This window comes from Oncorhynchus mykiss, chromosome 4 (genome assembly GCF_013265735.2).
Source record: "Oncorhynchus mykiss isolate Arlee chromosome 4, USDA_OmykA_1.1, whole genome shotgun sequence".
Lineage (NCBI taxonomy): Eukaryota > Metazoa > Chordata > Actinopteri > Salmoniformes > Salmonidae > Oncorhynchus > Oncorhynchus mykiss.
Genome location: NC_048568.1, coordinates 20,445,249 through 20,466,001, shown reverse-complemented (window position 1 = coordinate 20,466,001; position 20,753 = coordinate 20,445,249). Strand labels below are relative to the sequence as shown.

Genomic DNA, 20,753 nt, shown 5'->3' with positions numbered 1-20,753 from the left:
AATTCATGTGAATCCAGTTCAACCAGGTGTTTAGTGCTGATGCTTACATGACCGCCTCCCTCTCAGTGCGGGAGCTGAGGTACCTCTGGACCTGGGCCTGGTTGACCCCGTACAGCGCCAGCATGAGGAACACCCCGCCCACGCCCAGCGTCCAGAACGTGTGCCTCTCCGTCGGGTCAGGGTTCAGGCTGCATGAGACACAGGTCAAAGAGGAGGAGGGTTACAACACTACACACAGAGCCGTAGCCCACTTTTAAAATACTCTGTAACTGGTCTAGGGACAGTTTTAAGTCTCATTAGGTCCACTAAGGAAAAGACTCACTCCAGACTTGCGATGCGGCTGCCGTTGATGGCTTTCCTCCACACCTCTCCCATGCCTCCTGCCTGGTGGGCCCCCACTATGATGACCGCCAGTTGGCCAGCAAACATCACAATGGTCTGGAACACGTCTGTCCAGATGACTGCCTTCAGCCCTCCCTGACACGCAAGACAAGATATACATACTGTGTATCCAGCTGTATATAATAATTGCATTCGGAGTTGTAGGGAGATGGGTGGCTAAATTGAAAACTCACTGACGAAAAAAGAGACACTCACTAATGTTGTGTATAGGGTGCACACCAGTCCCATGGCCAGCACTGCCCCCCAGAGGTCAAATCCAGTCACTGCAGGTGGACAGTATCAACAGCACACACCACCAACATGGATCACATTTACACCATTCATCGTCTATAAAGCCAGAACAGGTACTAAAGCTCTCACCGAACGTCCTCAGTGAAACTAGTATTATTCTACCACTTTAGAGGAAATACACGTGACAGATCCCTTTACCTGCATTGAGTGCGAGTGCTGGTGCATAGAGGACCACTCCCATATAGATCACCTGCAGAGACAGTCAAACAACGGTCCAAATTCAGAGGGACGCAAACTGAGTAGGAGCCATTGGTGGTTGATTAAAATACATATCAATTACACATCAAGTGGTGAAACGTCACAGGGAAAAGGGCGAGTACCTACTTGTACAGAATGTCCCTGTTCTGCAGAGCACAGCATGTCCAGGATATTAGTCATGTGGGAACACACCAGGAGCACACACAGACAGACATAACAGACCAACAGTCTGGAGGACACAAATACACTCACCATCTGAAAGATAAAGGTCACGGTGCCCATGATGCGAACCGTCTTATTGAAGCGCAGCTCCAAATACTACACAATGAAGAAAAGACCGAAGGTGAGGGAAAGAAAGAGGGAAGGAAAGAGGGATGTTAAAGTCTACCACTGATCATAGAGCCTTAGTCATCTGTGACGGTCGATTCCGAGCGCAATAGAAGTGGAGATTCTAAGGGCCGGGGCACAGTCCTTTGTTGTCAGCAGCACCGTCTCGTCTGCTGTACTCTGGTTCTGCTACTCTGGTTAGCCATTGTCAAAATGAAAAAGCAGACAACATGCTGAGAATGTTGTTTTTGCGTTCAACTAGCCTCCCTTGCCAGGGTTCTGGCGAGACAGAGGCACAGCGAGATACACCGCTGCAAACTCCTCATCATTCACAGACACTGTTCCCTCTCTAGGTAAGGTTAGGGTTTAGAGCTCACCTCATAAGCACTGGTGAGGCGGAGCCTGTAGAAGACAGGTATGAAGACGTGGGCGGGGACAAGCAGACCCAGGAAGTAGGAGACTCCCAGGAACCAGTACTGCGTTCCGTAGGTGTAGATCTCCGAGGGCACTCCCAGGATGGCCACGGCTGACTGGAAGGTGGCGAGCAGCGAGAGCGACACGGGCAGGCAGCTCATAGAACGGTCGGCCAATAGGAACTCCTGCGTGGTGCGCTGGCGCCCGCCGGACAGGGCGTAGAACAGGCCGATGCACGTGGACGCCACCAGCAGCAGGGCAAAGATCACATAGTCCGGCGTGGAGAAGTGCATCTGGACTACGTCCCCCATGATGCCGCGGGGTGAGGGGCTGGGAATGGAGGTGGGGTTGGGCGTGGGTGGCGCAGCCCGGGTGGATGAGGACGGTGTTAGTGGACACTCACCTATAGGTCTCCTCCCAGACACCGAAGTGGAAGGTTAAAATGCTATAGTGAGGGAGAGTTGGGAGACGGAGAGCGTAGTTATTCTCATCGCCTGTGCTCGTAGTTTTTCTCTACAAGCATGAAGAGCTAGATTACATGCAATGCATACAGTAGGTGCTCTGATGGGAACATTTCACACCGCCCTATAACCAAATATAATTCACATCTATTCATTTTCCACTTGTTACTCTTCCATTTCAGAGCGTCTCAGTAACGGCTAAAAGTTGAACATTGAAACCCATCGTAACTCCTCTCTACGGTAGGTCCGTCTGCCATGGCAACACAGTCGCTGCTGATAAAAGTGCTAATCAAATGCGCATTAGTTCTCAAGGTTCCAACACACTGACGGTTGGCGGTCTATTGACACACACCACAGTGAGTGTGAGCCAGGGCAGACTGACCTAGCCTAACTCCTTAACATCACAACAGTTAGTTAATCAGCGGCCTAACACACAATGATACATTCACCTCACAGTGCAACTGACAGAGATCGCAGTGTCTGAGGTCTTCACAGTCTCTCACTCCCTCAACGAGCAGACAGGCATTATAGTGGGGCATGCCTACAGTATTTACAGTATGCCGTTTACATCACCTCACTGATGCAAGGATAACATCCTATTGTGACCCCGACTCATGCATTTACAGGACAGGGAGAATACTGATAGTTAAATAACTAATAGGCATGGGAGAGAATGAGGGACAAGAGAGCGAGGGAGGGGAATATAGACAAGACAGGGAATAGAGAGAGAGGAGAGAGGCAGAGTGAGGGAGAGAGAGAGCTAATTGATACACTTGAAGCAGGTCTTACCGTGTCAGTGGTTGGGCTGGCTGGCGAACGGTGGTCTGAGGTTGGCCGTCTCACACAGAACCTGGAACTTAATAATAGCCAAGCTGTGGGAGTGTCTTCCTCATAGGCGCCAATCATAAGCCCCTGTAGAAGGCAAAGGGAAGACCTGCAACAACATAAAGTGGTTTTCATAACACAAGTTACCACAGAAATAATACTTCAGAACATCTAATACAACTAGGTTATTGTTTTAAAAGTATAAGTGCACATTATAACACCAAACTTGATCCTACCCATCGTTTGCACTGCCACTAAACAAACTATAATTTACAGTCTCTACTTACTGACAATATTTGTATTATCAACTGTCAAAACATCAGGACCCACTTAAACTTAATCACTTTCACTGTTCTACCAGTCAAAACATGCAATACTTTCTTTCACACAACACACCCAATTCCAGCTGATCTGAACTGCCCTGTCCTGCATAACTGGCAGCTTCCTGCAGAGCGAGGCGAGTCAAGGAGGAGATCTGGTGAGACGCTGAGCTCTCATTCCATTAGTCCTCAGAGCAAGCGGTCATGTGTTAATGCGAGAGAGTGTGTGTGAAGGTATGAGAGGGTGAGCTGGTGTAAGTAAGTGAGGGGTCAGTGCCATGACTTCAGTCCTTACATTGTGCAATCATCATCATAAATCCTAGATTCCAAGGGATGCAGAAGTTTAAAGCTCCGGCTGTTAACAATAAACTACCGGACTTCTCCTCATTCACTCCAGGTTACACTTCAAAGTAGGACGACACAGTATGTCTGACAGTAAATAATCCTCTCACGTTGCCTTTTTTATACATCATATTTTTATTCACAGTTAATGAAAGATTAAGATATTGTACGTTTCCCATTTTTGACTCCCCTCAACCTCCCATCCGCCCCCCTCCAGAATGCCTTCAAACACATTCTAAAAATAAAGGCAAAGTCATTGAGGGACATATCAGAAAACAAAAATGGGATCTTATAGGCCCATATAGCTGGAACGTCAATGGGTGGGGGTGGGGCCCAGGAGTACTAATCTGGAGAAAGCCTTTGGGGGTGTTTAAAATAAGATATCATCGTGTCCCAGGTGGAATAAAATTTGTTGGTTGACCCTCTAATAGTATACTTTATTTGTTCTAATTTTAGGAATCACATCAAATCTTTGAGCCAAAGAGAGGCTAAGGGAGGATTGACAGATTTACAATCCAGAATCCTTCCTCAGGCCAACAGGGAGGCAATGGAATCTAGCAGTCTTATTGGTCAGGGAAGGATTGTCTTTTGGTACTACAAAAATAGATATTTCTACACTGGGCTGCAACTCAAATGCTTCAGACAGGTAAATATAGTGGACCAGTAGTCTGCCAGACGGGGTCAGGCCCAGAACATCTGGCTCAAGTCTGCCAAGGAGCCTTCACACACATCACATGTACCATCAATATTTGGGTAGAATGTAGACAATCTGGCCTTACTGAAATGTTTAGGGTGAAGTAAACTTGTGAATCGGAACTAATAGACGTCAAGATAAAACTCAAATAAATATTAACAGACCTAATGTCGGGCAAGGATAAAGGACTCTGAAATTAAAAACCTCTACTAGAGTAGGCCTATACGATCCTTAAATAATTGATGTCATTATCTTTTTACATTTATTTTTAAATCTCAATATTGAAAATGTAAAGGACATATTATTGTTCAGATACGCACCGGTAAATGGATTGGGTAAAGTCAACAGAGTTGTTGTCTCTATTAGTGTGTGGTGGGCTGGTTAACACGGGGTTAAACTGATTACAGTTAACGGTACGAATAAGACACATTTTAACTGGCAGTCGATTACTTTTTTCTGCAGAACATAGTGCCTTCGAAAAGTATTCAGACCCCTTGTCTTTTTTCACATTGTTAAGTTAAATATATATATTTTAGAATAAGGTTAAATTCTCATCAATCTACACACAATACCCCATAATGGCAAAGCAAAACCAGGTTTTTAGAAATGTTAGCTCATTTAAAAAAATAATGACATTTCACATTTACATAAGTTTTCAGACCCTTTACTTAGTACTTTGTTGAAGCACCTTTTGAAGCAATTACAGAGTCTTCTTGGGTGTGACGCTACAAGCTTGGCACACATGTATTTGGGGAGTTTCTCCCATTCTTCTCTGCAGATCCTCTCAAGCTATGCCAGCTATTTTCAGGTCTCTCCAGAGAATTTCAAATTGGGTTCAAGTCTGGGCTCTGGCTGGGCCACTCAAGGACATTCAGAGACTTGTCCCCAAGCCACTCCTGCGTTGTCTTGGCTGTGTGTTTAGGGTCATTGTCCTGTTGGAAGGTGAACCTTTGCCCCACTCAGATGTCTTGAGCAGGTTGTATTAAGGATCTCCCTGTAGAAATCCTTAATTTAAAGAATCCTCTCCGCCCTGTGCAACTGGGTTCAGGACTTCCTGACGGGCAGCCCCCCAGGTGGTGAAGGTAGGAAACATCACCTCCACTCCGCTGATCCTCAACACCGGGGCCCCCATAAGGGTGCATGCTCAGCCCCCTCCTGTGCTTATTGTTCACACAGTCACCTTCACCACCTGGGTGCGGCCCGTCAGGAAGTCCAGGACCCAGTTGCACAGGGCGGGGTTCAGACCCAGGGCCTCAAGCTTAATGATGAGCTTGGAGGGTACTATGGTGTTGAATGCTGAGCTATAGTCAATAAACAGCATTCTTACATTAGGTATTCCTCTTGTCCAGATGGGATAGAGCAGTCTGCAATACGAGGGCGATTGGGGCGGTATGCAAATTGAAGTGGGTCTAGGGTGTCAGGTAAGGTGGAGGTGTTACGATCCTTAAAAACTTCTTCGGGATCGGTGTCCCATCCACAGGACGGTTGAGCTAACGTAGGCTAATGCGATTAGCATGAGGTTGTAAGTAACATTTCCCAGGACATTGACATATCTGAAATTGGCAGAAAGATGAACAAGAACTGAAGCTAACTGCACTGTCCAATTTACAGTAGCTTTATAGTGAAATAATACCATGCTATTGTTTGAGAAGAGTGCACAATTTTGAACATGAAAAGTTAATAATAAAAAAGGGCACATTTGGGCAGTGTTGATACAAAATATTTTAACATAAATGCAATGGTTCATTGGATCAGTCTAAAACTTTGCACATACATTGCTGCCATCTAGTGGCCAAAATCTAAATTGCACCTGGGCTGGAATAATACATGGCCTCTCTCTTGCATTTCAAAGATGGTACAAAAAAATACAAAAGAACGGTTGTTTTTCAATTTGGATAATCTTTTACCAGATCTAGTGTGTTACATTCTCCTACATTCCTGTCACATTTCTCATCGCTGGCGCTCTTAATGTTGGGTATGTCATTTTAGGTGAAAATTGAAAAAAGGGGCAGATCCTTAAGAGGTTTTAATTAACTAGTCTCTCAAAGCACTTCATGATGACAGAGGTGAGTGCTACGGGGCGATTGTCATTAAGTCGTGGTACCCTTCCCCAGATCTGTGCCTTGACACAATCCTGCCTCGGAGCTCCATGAACAATTCCTTCGACCTCATGGCTTTCGCTCTGACATGCACAATCAACTGTGGGACCTTATATAGACAGGTGTCTCAAATCATGTCCAATCAATTTAATTTACCACAGGTGGACTCCAATCAAGTTGTAGAAACATCTCAAGGCTGATCAACGGAAACAGGATGCACCTGAACTCAATTTCAAGTCTCATAGCAAACGGTCTGAATAGTTATGTAAATAAGGTATATGTTTTTTATTTTTAATAAATTTGCAAAAATGTCTAAAAATCTGCCCTCGCTTTGTCATTGTGGGGTAGTGTGTGTAGATTGATTAAATAAAAACAAATCCACAGCAATTTTAGAATAAGGCTGTAACGTAACAAAATGTGGAAAAAGTCAAGGGGTCTGAATACTTTCCGAAGGCACTGTAGGTAAAGCAGATCCCCTTATTGTATGGGACACCTTTAAATGCACTTTTTGAGGCCACTCAATACAATACTCATCATTAAAACTAAAGCAGTTTAGGTCAAAAGAGATCAGACTAATAATTATGTTGCCACCAACATAATGCTATATATATGGGGCATACAACAATCTCAGCTCTGTAGATTTTGCTGTGGAGAGAGAATCAATAGATAACTTATTCTGGTATTGCCCCTATGTAGCTTATTTCTGGTCACAGGTTCAGTAATAGTAAATATATATATATTAAATCACAACATTCACTTAACATTTACCTTACAAATAGCAGTGTTGGAGCTATTTGGAAAGTCAGCCAATCAATAATAATAATCCTCCTAGGAAAGTTTATCTTTAGCTCATAATCTGTGGATACTACGCGATGAGAAAAGGTTCAAAATGTATGTATGTATGTAAAACATCACAGCAAAATTGAAAAATATATGGCACATGAAAACCAAACAAGGATAGATACTTTGAACGTCTCCTTCCTGAGCGGTATGAAGGCTGCGTGGTCCCATGGTGTTTATACTGGTGTACTGTTGTTTGTACAGATGAACGTGGTACCTTCAGGCATTTGGAAATTGCTCCCAAGGATGAACCAGACTTGTGGAGGTCTACATTTTTTTTCTGAGTTCTTGGCTGATTTCTTTTGATCTTCCCATGATGTCTTTTAGTTTAGTTTTAGTTTATTAATTCAACCATTTTCAAAAAACAAGCACACAAAACTTGAAAAAGCCATATGAATAAAATAGAGGATAACAAAGTCTGGGACTTATTTCCATTGTGGTCCTCTTGGGACAAGATCGAACATTGTACGGCAGTAGAATAACATCCATCTCATCATTCCAGTTACATCATAAGGGTTATTTATATGGGCACAGAAGACATCAAACATATTTTAACTTTATTCTAAAGCTGCCCAGAGAGAACGTTGTTTTTATGGGCAGAGGCAACTCATTCCATTCTAAGGCTCCAGTATACAAGAAAGTACCTTTCCCAGCATTACTCCTGAACCTGCATGTCAAGCAAAGAGGCACTGAGTTTGAAGGTAGACCTTGAAATACATCCACAGGTACACCTCCAATTGACCCAAATGATGTCAATTAGCCTATCAGAAGCTTCTAAAGCCAAGACACCATATTCTAGATTTTTCCAAGCTGTTTAAAGGCACAGTCAACTTAGTGTGTGTAAACTTCTGACCCACTGGAATTGTGATAGTGAATTATAAGTGAAATAAATCTGCCTGTAAAGAATTGTTTGAAAAATGACTTGTTATGCACACAGTAGATGTCCTAATCGACTTGCCAAAACTATAGTTTGTTAACAAAAAATTGTGGAGTGGTTGAAAAACGAGTTTTAATGATTCCAACATTTCCTCTCTCTGCTCTGTACTAATGATAGGAGTATCCAAATTGTCCCAAAAAATATTAATTATTTAATTTTCTTTAGTTGTAAAGATCTGAATAGAATGTTTAAATATTATTGATTTCAATGGGATAAACTGTTAAAAACACCTGAGGTATTGTAAATTTGAGGGATCAGTGGTGAGGCAGATTTGCACTTGTGTTGATGAGCTAGAAATCAACCAGCCTTTTCTCCATGCTTGTAAACAAAACCGCATGCATGGAGTAGCTGCTGCTCAGCCTCATCTGTGGATAGTAAATTGTACTGAGTTTGAAGACTCAACCTTTTTTTGTAAAGTTCTGGTGGAGTATTGTTGATCTAATTCCAGAATGGCATCGATCAGCTGTTATGTGTTTTATTTTCCGTTTACTGAGAGGAATAGGAATTGATTGCCTATAAAAACAACCTAAAGTGTAGATGGAGAGGTTAAATGTTTTAAATAGACATCAATTGTATTCAATAAAACGGTGTAGAATTAATAGTTTGAAAGTAAATATGAGTTTATGTCTCGCTGGAGAGCGATCTGTATAGGTCAATAAGAATGAGAGGTCAAGCAAAAGAGGAGCATGGTCACTAACAATGGCAGTATATTCTACGTTCTCAGAGGGAAGAAGGGCTTTATCGATGAAAAAGTAGTCTATCCTAGAATAGGAGTGGTGCACGTGAAAAGAGAAATCTTTGTTACTGGGAAAAAGGAATCTCCATGTATCTACTCATCCTGCCTGGCTCACAAATTTGAGGGAGATAATGATCTGGGGTTTGAATGATCCAAGGCTGGGTCTTATCCCACAATTCATGTCACCTCCAAAAATGAAATAGTTGAGGCAGCAAATAAATGTTTGTTAATAAAATCAACATCATCCCAATTAGGAGCAAAAACATTTACAGCAAACACAGGTGTGAAAGACAGAACAAGGTTTGTAACGCAACTTATAACAACTTAAAATGAAGCACATTATTCCGCTTCACAATGGGTGTAGAGCCTAACTGGCATCCATAAGCAGCGGTGAGATTCAAGTTTGGGGAAGAATTTTCACCATAAAAACGCACCTTTATAATAAAAGCATTACATTGATAATCACGTGGTCACTTTTGATAATGGTGTTTTCCAGCTAACATTCACACTTATAGCCTATTGCCGTGTGCGCATTGCTACGCTTATAATGTGAAGAACTAGCCTAATAGTTTATCCACATTTTAAGCCGTTGTGTTCTGACCTGTTGCATCAGCCTCATTACTTAAAAAATATTTGTTGATGCTAGTGGTAGTACTAATTCGGATCTATCGCATCCCACAACTGTCCCAGATGATGTTTGGAATATTTATTTATCGCACACAATTGGTCAACTTTTGTACTATGGGGGATAGTAGATTGACATAGGCTAGTACTTTTGCTGTTTGTTAGGCCTACTCACCTTGTTGGCTGACGAAAAGTAAATGTGGACAGTTCTAATATCTTCAATATGCACCTCGGAATTGGATAAGGATGCGCGTAGTTGCGTTCCCAATGTGTCTGTCTTCACTTGTAGCCTGTGAGAAAGACCCGATCACATGATGGAGAGCAGTGTGAGTGAGAGGTGCTTCGGAGCGGGCAGCATTTATGGAGAAGGGCTGCAAAAGGCATGGATTATTTTAGGGGGCATTATGGCCACACAAAGGGGATGCCACCGGGAAATTCGAGGCATTATTTAGCGCTTCTCAAATTCTGAATGAAAGACTGACAGTGTACAGCAGGTGCAAAAAGGCACTTTTTTCAAATCATTAGTCGCATCATGCAGCCTTACAATGTATTAAAAATCAAAACATATGTTTGTAGAACAACTAAAGTTACATTAATAACTCTAAATTAAGCACATAGGAATACCTATTTCTTTGTTAACCGCTCAACACAATAGCCACATGTGCGCACTCGCTCAAATCCTTTGGAGAAAAGATCCTTTCTATTTTATTCAGCTATGTTCAATTGTATTCTTCATACTTAAAAATAATGCCACGTAATTCTAAGCAAATCTTGTCTGCTAAATTAACTAGTGTAGCCCACAGACATACGGCATAGCCAGATCAGGACATAACATAAGGACAACTCAGGGTATGCTATTCTGTTAATTTGAAATGGACTACATTTTCTTCATATCTGTCTAAAATAAATTGATTTATTGTGTTGGTGTAGGCTATATTACAAGGATTTATTAGACTTTTTAAAATGTAGATGTTCCAAAGGTCTGCATCAGTGGCTTGTAGGCTATGTGTGGAAGCCACGAGATGCTAAATGTGTTTATGTTAATTAACAGTCAATAACCGTGAGACTGACAGTTAGTTGCTTGACAATCACCGGCTGACAAATTTCGCCACAACCCTAGTCAAAACTTTGGCCTATTTCTATTTTTATTTATTATGGATCCCCATTAGCTACTCTTCCTCGGATTCAGCTAAATTAAGGCAGTTATACAATTTTAAAAACATACATAACGGATTTCACAAGCTATTAAGAGTGTGCCCTCAGGCCTCTACTACCACTTACCTATAACAGAAAGTCCATGTGTACGTTATTGTGTGTTTGTATGCATGTGTCTGTTTGTGTTGCTTCACAGTCCCCGCTGTTCCATAAGGTGTATTTTTATCTAACTTTCCTGCTGGCATGAGTTATTTGATGTGGAATGGAGTTCCATGTAGTCATGGCTCTACGTAGTACTGTGCGCCTCCCATAGTCTGTTCTGGACTTTGGGACTGTGAAGAGACCTCTGGTGGCATGTCTTGTGGGGTATGCATGGTTGTCCCAGCTGTGTGTCAGTAGTTCAATCAGACAGTTCAGTGCATTCGACACTGAACTGTAGTGATGAAGTCAATCTCTCCTCCACTTTCAGCCAGGAAATATTGAAATGCATATAATTAAAGTCAGCTCTCTGTGTACAACCAAAGGCCAGCTGTGCTGCCATGTTCTGAGCCAATTGCAATTGCTCTTTATGGCACCTAACCACACGACTGAACAGTAGTCCATGTGCGACAAAACTAGGGCCTGTAGGACCTGCCTTGTTGATAGTGCTGTTAAGAATGCAGAGCAGCTCTTTATTATAGACATACTTCTCACCTATCCTGGCTACTGTTGTATCAATATGTTTTGACCAAGACAGTTTTACAATCCAGGGTTACTCCAAGCAGTTTAGTCTTCTCAACTTGCTCAACATCCACATTCATTATAATATTTAGCTGAGGTTTAGGGCTTAGTGAATGATTTGTCCCAAATACAATGGTTTTAGTTTTTGAAATTCAAATATGGGTTGTGTTATTGGCGTGTTCCACGCCAAGTCCCCACTGCCGCACCACTTATCTGCTCTCAAAACTACACGGAGTGAAACCCGATACTCAAACTACAGCAGGGGGCAAACATGAGACCAAAGTACGCCAACATCAGTGAACCACAAGGCGAAAGCAAAATATATCTAAACACCCACTAAATCAAACAATCAATGTCATTACAAACGTATGAAAGCATATGAAAACAAGATATTAACCAGAGTAAAATGCTGAAGTTTTTGCATTATTAAATAGCTAATGCTAACTTAGTTCAAACAAAAATAAAAAAAAAACACTTAAAAAACAGCTATTTAACACGTGCTACTAGTGTCATCCAATGTTACTTACATGGATACAGGTCTCCAGGCAGTTGATTTCAGATGTAGCTAGCTAGGTAGTTGACCATATGTCAAGCTATCGCTCAGCTAGCTAGCAGCTAGAAATTATGAAGTGCTTAGCTCACGAATTAATGTAAAAATAGTATGTCACATTAGTTAGCCAGCTGGTTAGTAAACAGTCGATGTGGCCAGCCATCTCCAGCTAGCCAGCCAATGAGATTGTGATGTAGCCAACGTTGCCAATCTCTGACAAATGTAAATAAAAATGTCCTCGGAATGAGAAAACATTGCTTCCATGTGAAAAGCAATTTCAAAGTGAATGTCAGTGTCATATCAGCCTGCCAGCCACCCAGGACAATCAGTCCGTGGCCAGCCAGCCAGCAAATGCTAGCAAAGTAGCCATCTAGCCATATATTCCGCCAGACATGTCTAGCCAGTCGGGCAGCTAGCCTTCCTCTATCAACTTTACTCTAGGTGCCGGAAATACAATGCTTTAACCTCGGCCAGTGTGTCAAAGGTAATGGTCTCTCCCTTGTAAGACACGAAGCCCGGCAGGGTGTAGGAGCTAAAACGTTATACTGTTCTTGTTGAGACAGGTTTTGATATCCTTGAATTCAGTTTGAATCTTCACGAGGTTGGCACTCAGGTCCGGGTAGAATCGTATAGATCTTGGCCACAGAAAGAAGGTTGATGCTCCTCGCAGAGCGCTTAGCACATTCATTGTCTTGGTAATGATGAAAGGTAATGATTGATCGCCATAAGCCACTCGGCTGAGTTGGGTTTGGGGGAAGAGCTCCGGCGACTTGTCAAAGACACTGTTGCCCATTACTTCCACCAGCATGTCGGAGACAAATTTCACAGGGTTGACTGCAGTCTCAATTCCCTCCATAACGCCAAGGATCCGGATATGGTCCCTTCTGGTATAATTCTCCAACGAATCTACCTTGGAAAGAGGAGCTGTGTTGACTGTTTTCATATGAGACATCTGCCTCCAGCTCAGCAATCTGCTCGGTGTTGGAACCTTCTAGTGTAGTGAGGTGTCGCCTAAAAGACATCAATGGAAGTTTGGAGAGGTGTCAGCGAAGTACTGATGAGAGAACCCATATCCTCTTTTAGGCTACTTCTTTTTTTAGCTAGTTCAGCTACCAGAGTGGTCATAGAAAAGGCCTCTGACTCTGTAGCAGGGCTGGCCACTGCAGTCATTTTCAGTGCTTGAGTAGTTGATTAAGCCTTCGACGATGTGTCGGTGGTAGTAGTTCTCGTCAGGTTGGTCTTGCGCATGACACCACATAAAATTATAAAAATAAATGAACCTACCGTAAAACTAGCAGTGGCATGTGAAAACGTTTAAATAAAAAAGTTTAATTGGGGACCTCTCTCAAACACGTCTTCCTACAACGCCCAACCGGAAGTTTCTACCTTTCACATTTCCAACACAATGATCAGTGCATGCCGTTCCAAGATGCAGGGTAAGTTACACAAAACAGACAGATACACATTCCTGTTTCATAGAACAACTGAAATAGACCTACATGTTTACGGGTCGGGTATACGACTCGTGACGTGTGTATGAGTAGCCAAGTGTCTTGCAACAGCTTCACAGTCAATGACTCCGTACAATGACAGGTAAGAGGAAACTAACCAAAAGGCTCATTTGGTTAACCATTTGCGGCTGCATCCTTCAGCATTAGTTTCCAATATGACTAACACTGAATGTACAAAACAGAAACACCTTCCTAGTAGTGAGTTGCCCCCAGAACAGCCTCAATTCATGGACTCTACAAGAATAGAAAGAGTGGGAGGCCCTGGTGCACAACTGAGTAAGAGGACAAGTACATTAGAGTGTCTAGTTTGAGAAACAGACACCTCACAAGTCCTCAACTGGCAGCTTCATTAAATAGTACCCGCAAAACACCAGTCTCAACTTCAACAGTGAAGAGGCGACTCCGGGATGCTGGCCTTCTAAGGGTCAAAATGATTACAAGAACCACATGGGGGGACCTAGTGAATGACCTGCAGAGAGCTGGGACCAAAGTAACAAAGCCTACCATCAGTAACACACTACGCCGCCAGGGACTCAAATCCTGCAGTGCCCGACGTGTCCCCCAGCTTAAGCCAGTACATGTCCAGGCCCGTCTGAAGTTTGCTAGAGATCATTTGGATGATCCAGAAGAAGATTGGGAGAATGTCATATGGTCAGATGAAACCAAAATATAACGTTTTGGTAAAAACTCAACTCGTCGTGTTTGGAGGACAAAGAATGCTGAGTTGCATCCAGTGGGAGAACTTGCACAATTGGTGGCTGACTAAATACTTTTTTGCCCCACTGTATATAGCCCCGCTATTGTTATTTACTGCTGCTCTTTAATTATTTGTTATTCTTATCTCCTACTTTTTGGGGGGGGTATTTTCTTAAAACTGCATTGGTGGTTAAGGGCTTTGTAAGTATGCATTTCACTGTAAGGACTGCACCTGTTGTATTTGGCGCATGCAACATGATTTTTTATTTGATTTACTGAGCTTCTCTTAATTAACGATGGGCCCCAAATTACAGGTAACGAAAATGAGTACCCTCTCGGGGGATGAGCTGTGTAAAGAGAGTGCATAAAGCGCTTCAGAAGAACACCTTGATTCCTGTGACATTAAGAAAACTATGCTGGCTATACAGAGAGGAAGTATCATTCTGAAAGGGAAAGGTTAGTACCATTTCCAAAGGAGAGGGGGAGGTTTTCTAAAATATTTATGCTAAAGGATAAACACAAGGTTATGAATGTTGTGTCTCTATGATGTGGCAGATGTGTCCAAACCCCATTTAAACAGCCTTGTGTGTCCTGATAAGGAGTGACTTTAAAACAGTTTAATGGCTGTGATAGGAGAAAGCGGAGGATGGATTAACAACATTGTAGTTACTCCACAATACTAACCTAATTGAAAGAGTGAAAAGAAGAAAGCCTGTACAGAAACAGAATATTCAAAAATATGAATCATGTTTGCAATAAGGCACTAAAGTAAAACTGCAAAAATTGGCATTTAAATTCACTTTATGTCCTGAATACAAAGCTTTATGTGTGGGGCAAATCCAACACATCACTGAGCACCACTCCATATTTTCAAGCATGGTGGTGGCTGCATCATGTTATGAGTGTGCTTGTCATCAGCAAGGACTACATTGTTTTTTTGGGGATAAAAAGAAACTGAATAGAGCACAATTCTGGAGGAAAACCTGGCTCAGTCTGCTTTCAAAACAGACACTGGGAGATAAATTCCCCTTTCAGCAGAACAATGACCTAAAATACAAGGCCAAATATTTATTTGAACCTTTATTTGATCAAGGAGTCTCTTTTACAGATGAGCCCTGAATTTCATAAATGACAGAAAATACTCACATCAAAATATAAATTACGAAATGCAAGCAGAAAGAAAAACATGGCCTTAAAAAACAGTAATAAAGGTCCTCAATCAGCTTTCTAAATTGCCCTAGAGGCACAAAAACATAAATTAAGAAGATTTTGAAGATTGTTCAACAAATAAAAGCTGACTAAACCTAACTTAGTCTAATTTACCTAACTCAGTAGAGACCAAAGGAATTTCTATCCCTGAGACCAAAGGATTTTCTATCCCTGAGACCAGGTGTGGTAACTCATAGGTCTAAAGTTTAGCAAAGATCTTAGGTACAGTGGGACTTTTTCTAAAAAGGCCTTATAAATGAAAACATAGCAATGTATCAACCTCAGAGGTAGAGGTCGACCGATTAATCGGAATGGCCGATTAATTAGGGCCGATTTCAAGTTTTCGTAACAATCGGAAATCGGTATTTTTGGACGCCGAATTTGGCCGATTAAAAAAAAAAAAATTACACCTTTATTTATCCTTTATTTAACTAGGCAAGTCAGTTAGGAACAGTGGGAAAACTGCCTTGTTCAGGGGCAGAATGTCAGATTTGACCTTGTCAGCTCGGGGATTCAATCTTGCAACCTTACAGTTAATTAGTCCAACACTCTAACCACCTGATTACATTGCACTCCACGAGGAGACTGCCTGTTACACGACTGCAGTAGAAGCCAAGGTAAGTTGCTAGCTAGCATTAAACTTATCTTATAAAAAACAATCAATCATAATCACTAGTTAACTACACATGGTTGATGATATACTAGTTTATCTAGCGTGTCCTGCATTGCACATAATCGATGCGGTGCGTATTCGCGAAAAAGGACTGTCTTGCTCCAATGTGTACTTAACCATAAACATCAATGCCTTTCTTAAAAGCAATACACAAGTATATATTTTTAAACCTGCATATTTAGTTAATATTGCCTGCTAACCTGGCTCATTGCGAACTCTGTGAAGACTATTTCTTCCTAACAAAGACAGCCAACTTCGCCAAACGGGGGATGATTTAACAAAAGCTAATTTGCGAAAAAAGCCATATCGTTGCACGACTGTACCTAACCATAAACATCAATGGCTTTCTTAAAATCAATACACAGAAGTATATATTTTTAAACCTGCATATTTTGATAAAAGAAATCCAGGTTAGCAGGCAATATTAACCAGGTGAAATTGTGTCACTTTCCTTGCGTTCATTGCATACAGAGTCAGTGCATATGCAACAGTTTGGGCCGCCTAATTTGCCAGAATTTTACGTAATTATGACACAACATTGAAGGTTGTGCAATGTAACAGGAATATTTAGACTTAAGGATGCCACCCGTTAGATAAAGTATTTCACAGCCCAGGTAGGGGCGAGGAGAGGGACGGAAGCTATACTGTTACACTGGCAATACTAAAGTGCCTATAAGAACATCCAATAGTCAAAAGGTATATGAAATACAAACCGTATAGAGAGAAATTGTCCTATAATAACTACAACCTAAAACTTCTTACCTGGGAATATTGAAGACTCCTGTTAAAAAGAACCACCAGCTTTCATATGTTCTCATGTTCTGAGCAAGGAACTTAAACGTTAGCTTTCTTGCATGGCACATATTGCACTTTTACTTTCTTCTCCAACACTTTGTTTTTGCATTATTTAAACCAAATTGAACATGTTTCATTATTTATTTGAGGCTAAATATATTTTATTGATGTATTATATTAAGTTAAAATAAGTGTTCATTCAGTATTGTTGTAATTGTCATTATTACAAATACATTTTTTATTTTATTTTTATTTTTTACGTTTAAAAAAATAAAATTGGCCGATTCATCAGTATAGGCTTTTTTTGGTCCTCCAATAATCGGTATCGGAGTTGAAAAATCATAGTTGGTCGACCTTTAATCAGAGGGCCAACCAACTTTCTGGTAGAGAATGCAGTGATGGGTAAAATTGTCACCTGAAATAAAGCGCAGTGCAATGTTCAGTATTTCTGTCGATATTAAAGCCCTTTTGTGGGGGAAAACTCATTCTGATTGGCTGGGTGTGGCTCCCAGTGGGTGGGCCTGGCTGCCAAGTGGGTGGGCCTATGCCGACCAGACCCACCCTGGCTAAACCCCTGCCCAGTCATGCAAAATCCATAGATTAGGGTCTAATAAATGTATTTCTATTGACTGATTTCCTTATATATTAACTGTAACCCAGTAAAATCTTTGAAATTGTAGCATGGTGTGTTTATGATCTAGGACCGATAGGAACATTAACTGAAAAATCTGCTTTCTACAATTTAGCGCGAGGCAGGACATACACTTCTGGTCAAAGATTTGGACACAACTACTTATTATATTAAGGTTTTTTCTTTATTTGGACTATAGTCTACATTTTAAAATAGTAGAAAGGCATCACAACTATGAAATAACACATATGGAATCACGTAGTAACCAAAAAAAGTGTTAATACAAATCAAAATATGTTTTAAATTTGAGATTCTTCAAAGTACCCACCCTTTGCCACGATGACAGCTTAGCACATTCTTAGCATTCTCTCAACCAGCTTCATGAGGAATGCCTTTCCAACAGTCTTGAAGGAGTTCCCACGTATGTTGAGCACTTGTTGGCTGCTTTTCCTAAACTCTGAGGTCTGACTCATCACAAACCATCTCAATTGGGTTGAGGTCAGGGGATTGTAGAGGCCAGGTCATCTGATGCAGCACTCCATCGCTCTCATTCTTGGTAAAATAGCCCTTACACAGCCTGGAGGTGTGTTGGGTCATTGTCCTGTTGAAAAACAAATGATAGTCCCACTAAGCACAAACAGATGGGATGGCGTATCGCTGCAGAATGCTGTGGTAGCTATGCTGGTTAAGTGTGCCTTGAATTAAAAAAAAAAAATCACAAACAGTGTTACCAGAAAAGCACACCCTAAAACCACCACCTCCATGCTTTATGTTGGGAAATTGTCACACCCTGATCTGTGTCACCTGTCTTGGTGCTCGTCTCCATCCTTCTCCAGGTGTGGCCCATCTTCCCCAGTGTATTTATACCTGTGTTCTCTGGTTGTCTGCCAGTTAGTTAATGTTCGTCAAGCCTACCAGCATTTTTCCCCTTGCTCCTGTCTGTTTCTAGTTCTTGTTTCCCGGTTTTGGCCATTCTGCCTGCCCTGACCCTGACTGTCGTTCTGTACCTTGTCATACCACCCTGGATTATTGACCTCTGCCTGCCCTGACCCTGCCCGCCGTTCTGTACGTCTTAGTCACACCGACCTGGATTACTGACCTCTGCCTGCCCTTGACCTGTCGTTTTGCCTGCCCCCGTTCTAGTAATAAACATTTGTTATTTCGACACTGTCTGCATCTGGGTCTTCACCCGAAACGTGATAGAAATACACATGTGGAGATCATTCGTTCACACACGGTGTATGTCTCACAAACACAGAGCAGTTGGAACCAAAATTCTCCAATTTGGACACCAGACCAAAAGGACACATTTCCACTGGTCTAATGTCCATTGCTCGTGTTTCTTGGCCCATCAAGTCTCTTCTTATTATTGGTGTCATTTAGTAGTGGTTTCTTTGCAGCAATTGACCATGAAGGCCTGATTCACACAGTCTGCTCTGAACAGTTGATGTTGAGATGTGTCTGTTACTTGAACTCTGTGAAGCCTTTATTTGGGCTGCAATTTCTCAGGCTAGTAACATGAATTTATCCTCTGCACCAGAGGTAACGGTGAGTCTTCTATTCCTGTGGCGGTCCTCATGAGAGCCAGTTTCATCATAGCGCTTGATGGTTTATGCAACTGCACTTGAAGAAACGTTCAAAGTTCTAGAAATGTTCCGCATTCACTGACCTTCATTTCTTAAAGTAATGCTGGACTGTAGTTTCACTTTGCTTAATTGAGTTGTTCTTGCCATAATATGGATTTGGTCTTTTACCAAATAGGGTTATCTTCTGTATACCACCCTACCTTATCACAAAACAACTGATTGGCTCAAACGCTTTAACCTGTTGAGTGTAGGGGGCAGTATTTTGATGTTTGGATGAAAAACGTAACCAAATTCAACTGCCTATTTCTCAGGCCCAGAAGCTAGAATATGCACATAATTGTCAGATTTGGATAGAAAACACTAAAGTTTCTAAAACTGTCAAAATATTGTCTGTGAGTATAACAGAACTGATATTGCAGGCGAAAACATGAGGAAAATCCAACTAGGAAGTGCCTCATTTTGAAAGCTCCCTGTTCCATTGCATGCCTACCCTCCATTTAAAGGGATATCAACCTATGGCTTCCACATGGTGTGAACAGTCTTTAGACATAGTTTCAACCTTTTATTTAGACAAAATGAGCGAGAACGATCACATCGCATCAGTGGATGGCTGGGTGCCAGCAGAGTTTGCATGCGCCAACAGCTTGGAGCAGACATTTTCTCTCTCTCTCCGATTGAAAATGCTACGGTCCGGTTCAAATATTCTTGATTATTTATTGTAAAAACAACCTGAGGATGGATTATAAAAAATGTTTGTCATGTTTCTACGAACTTTACGGATACTATTTGGAATTTTCTTCTGCCCCGTCGTGACGGCTCGAGCCTGTGGATTACTGAACATAATGCGCCAACCAAATGGAGGTATTTTGGATATAAAATCTTCTTTATGGAACAAAAGGAACATTTATTGTGTAACTGGGAGTCTCGTGAGTGCAAACATCCGAAGATCATCAAAGGTAAGCGATTCATTTTATTGCTTTTCTGACTTTCATGACCAATCTACTTTGCTGCTAGCTGTTTGTAATGTTTTGTCTGCTGAGAGAGATGTCCTTATATAAACGCTTGGTTTGCTTTAGCTGTAAAGCTTTTTTGAAATCTGACACGCCAGGTGGATTAACAACAAGCTAAGCTGTGTTTTGCTATATTGCACTTGTGATTTCATGAATATGAAATATTTTTAGTAATATAATTTGAATTTGGCGCTCTGCAATTCAGCGGATGTTGACGAAAATGATCCCGCTAACGGGATGGGTGCGCCAAGAAGTTAAGAAGGAAAGAAATTCCACAAACTAACTTTTAACAAGCACACATGTTAAATGAAATGCATTCCAGGTGACTACCTCCTGAAGCTGGTTGAGAGAACGCAAGTGTGCAATGCTGTCATCAAGGCAAAGGGTGGCTACTTTGAAAAATATCAAATAGACTGATTTGATTCACTTTTTGATTTATACATTATTTATGTACCATTTCATAGTTTTGATGTCTTCACTATTATTCTACAATGTAGAAAAGAGTAAAAATAAAAACTTTTGAATGAATTGGTGTTTGAAAACTTTTGGTCCAGTAGTGTATTTCTATAGAAGCCCATTTCTATTCTCAGCTTCTTAACTAACTCGTCAATATTCTATTTAAAAGGACAGCTTTTCATCTATCCAGATATTTGTAAGCAGGGACACAATCAATATGGACACCATCCAAAGTAAATATACTTAAATCA

General features: G+C 41.5%; 1 protein-coding gene across 2 annotated transcripts in view; it reads right to left on the bottom strand.

Annotated features, from left to right (window-relative positions):
• The window catches only part of LOC110522277 (sodium-dependent multivitamin transporter), a 38,042-nt gene that overhangs the window by 5,814 nt on the left and 11,475 nt on the right, over positions 1 to 20,753 (bottom strand). The window contains exons 1-8 of one of the 2 annotated variants that reach the window (XM_021600538.2): positions 3,315 to 4,810; positions 2,883 to 3,027; positions 1,596 to 2,077; positions 1,144 to 1,209; positions 832 to 883; positions 598 to 665; positions 323 to 477; positions 48 to 188 (exon numbers count right to left, since the gene is read on the bottom strand). In XM_021600538.2, the coding sequence (XP_021456213.1) occupies positions 48 to 188; positions 323 to 477; positions 598 to 665; positions 832 to 883; positions 1,144 to 1,209; positions 1,596 to 1,943 (830 nt within the window). In that variant the 5' untranslated portion in view covers positions 1,944 to 2,077; positions 2,883 to 3,027; positions 3,315 to 4,810. Of the gene's footprint in view, positions 1 to 47; positions 189 to 322; positions 478 to 597; positions 666 to 831; positions 884 to 1,143; positions 1,210 to 1,595; positions 2,078 to 2,882; positions 3,028 to 3,314; positions 4,811 to 20,753 lie in introns of those variants that run through there. The other variant, XM_021600539.2, reaches the window with a different exon arrangement.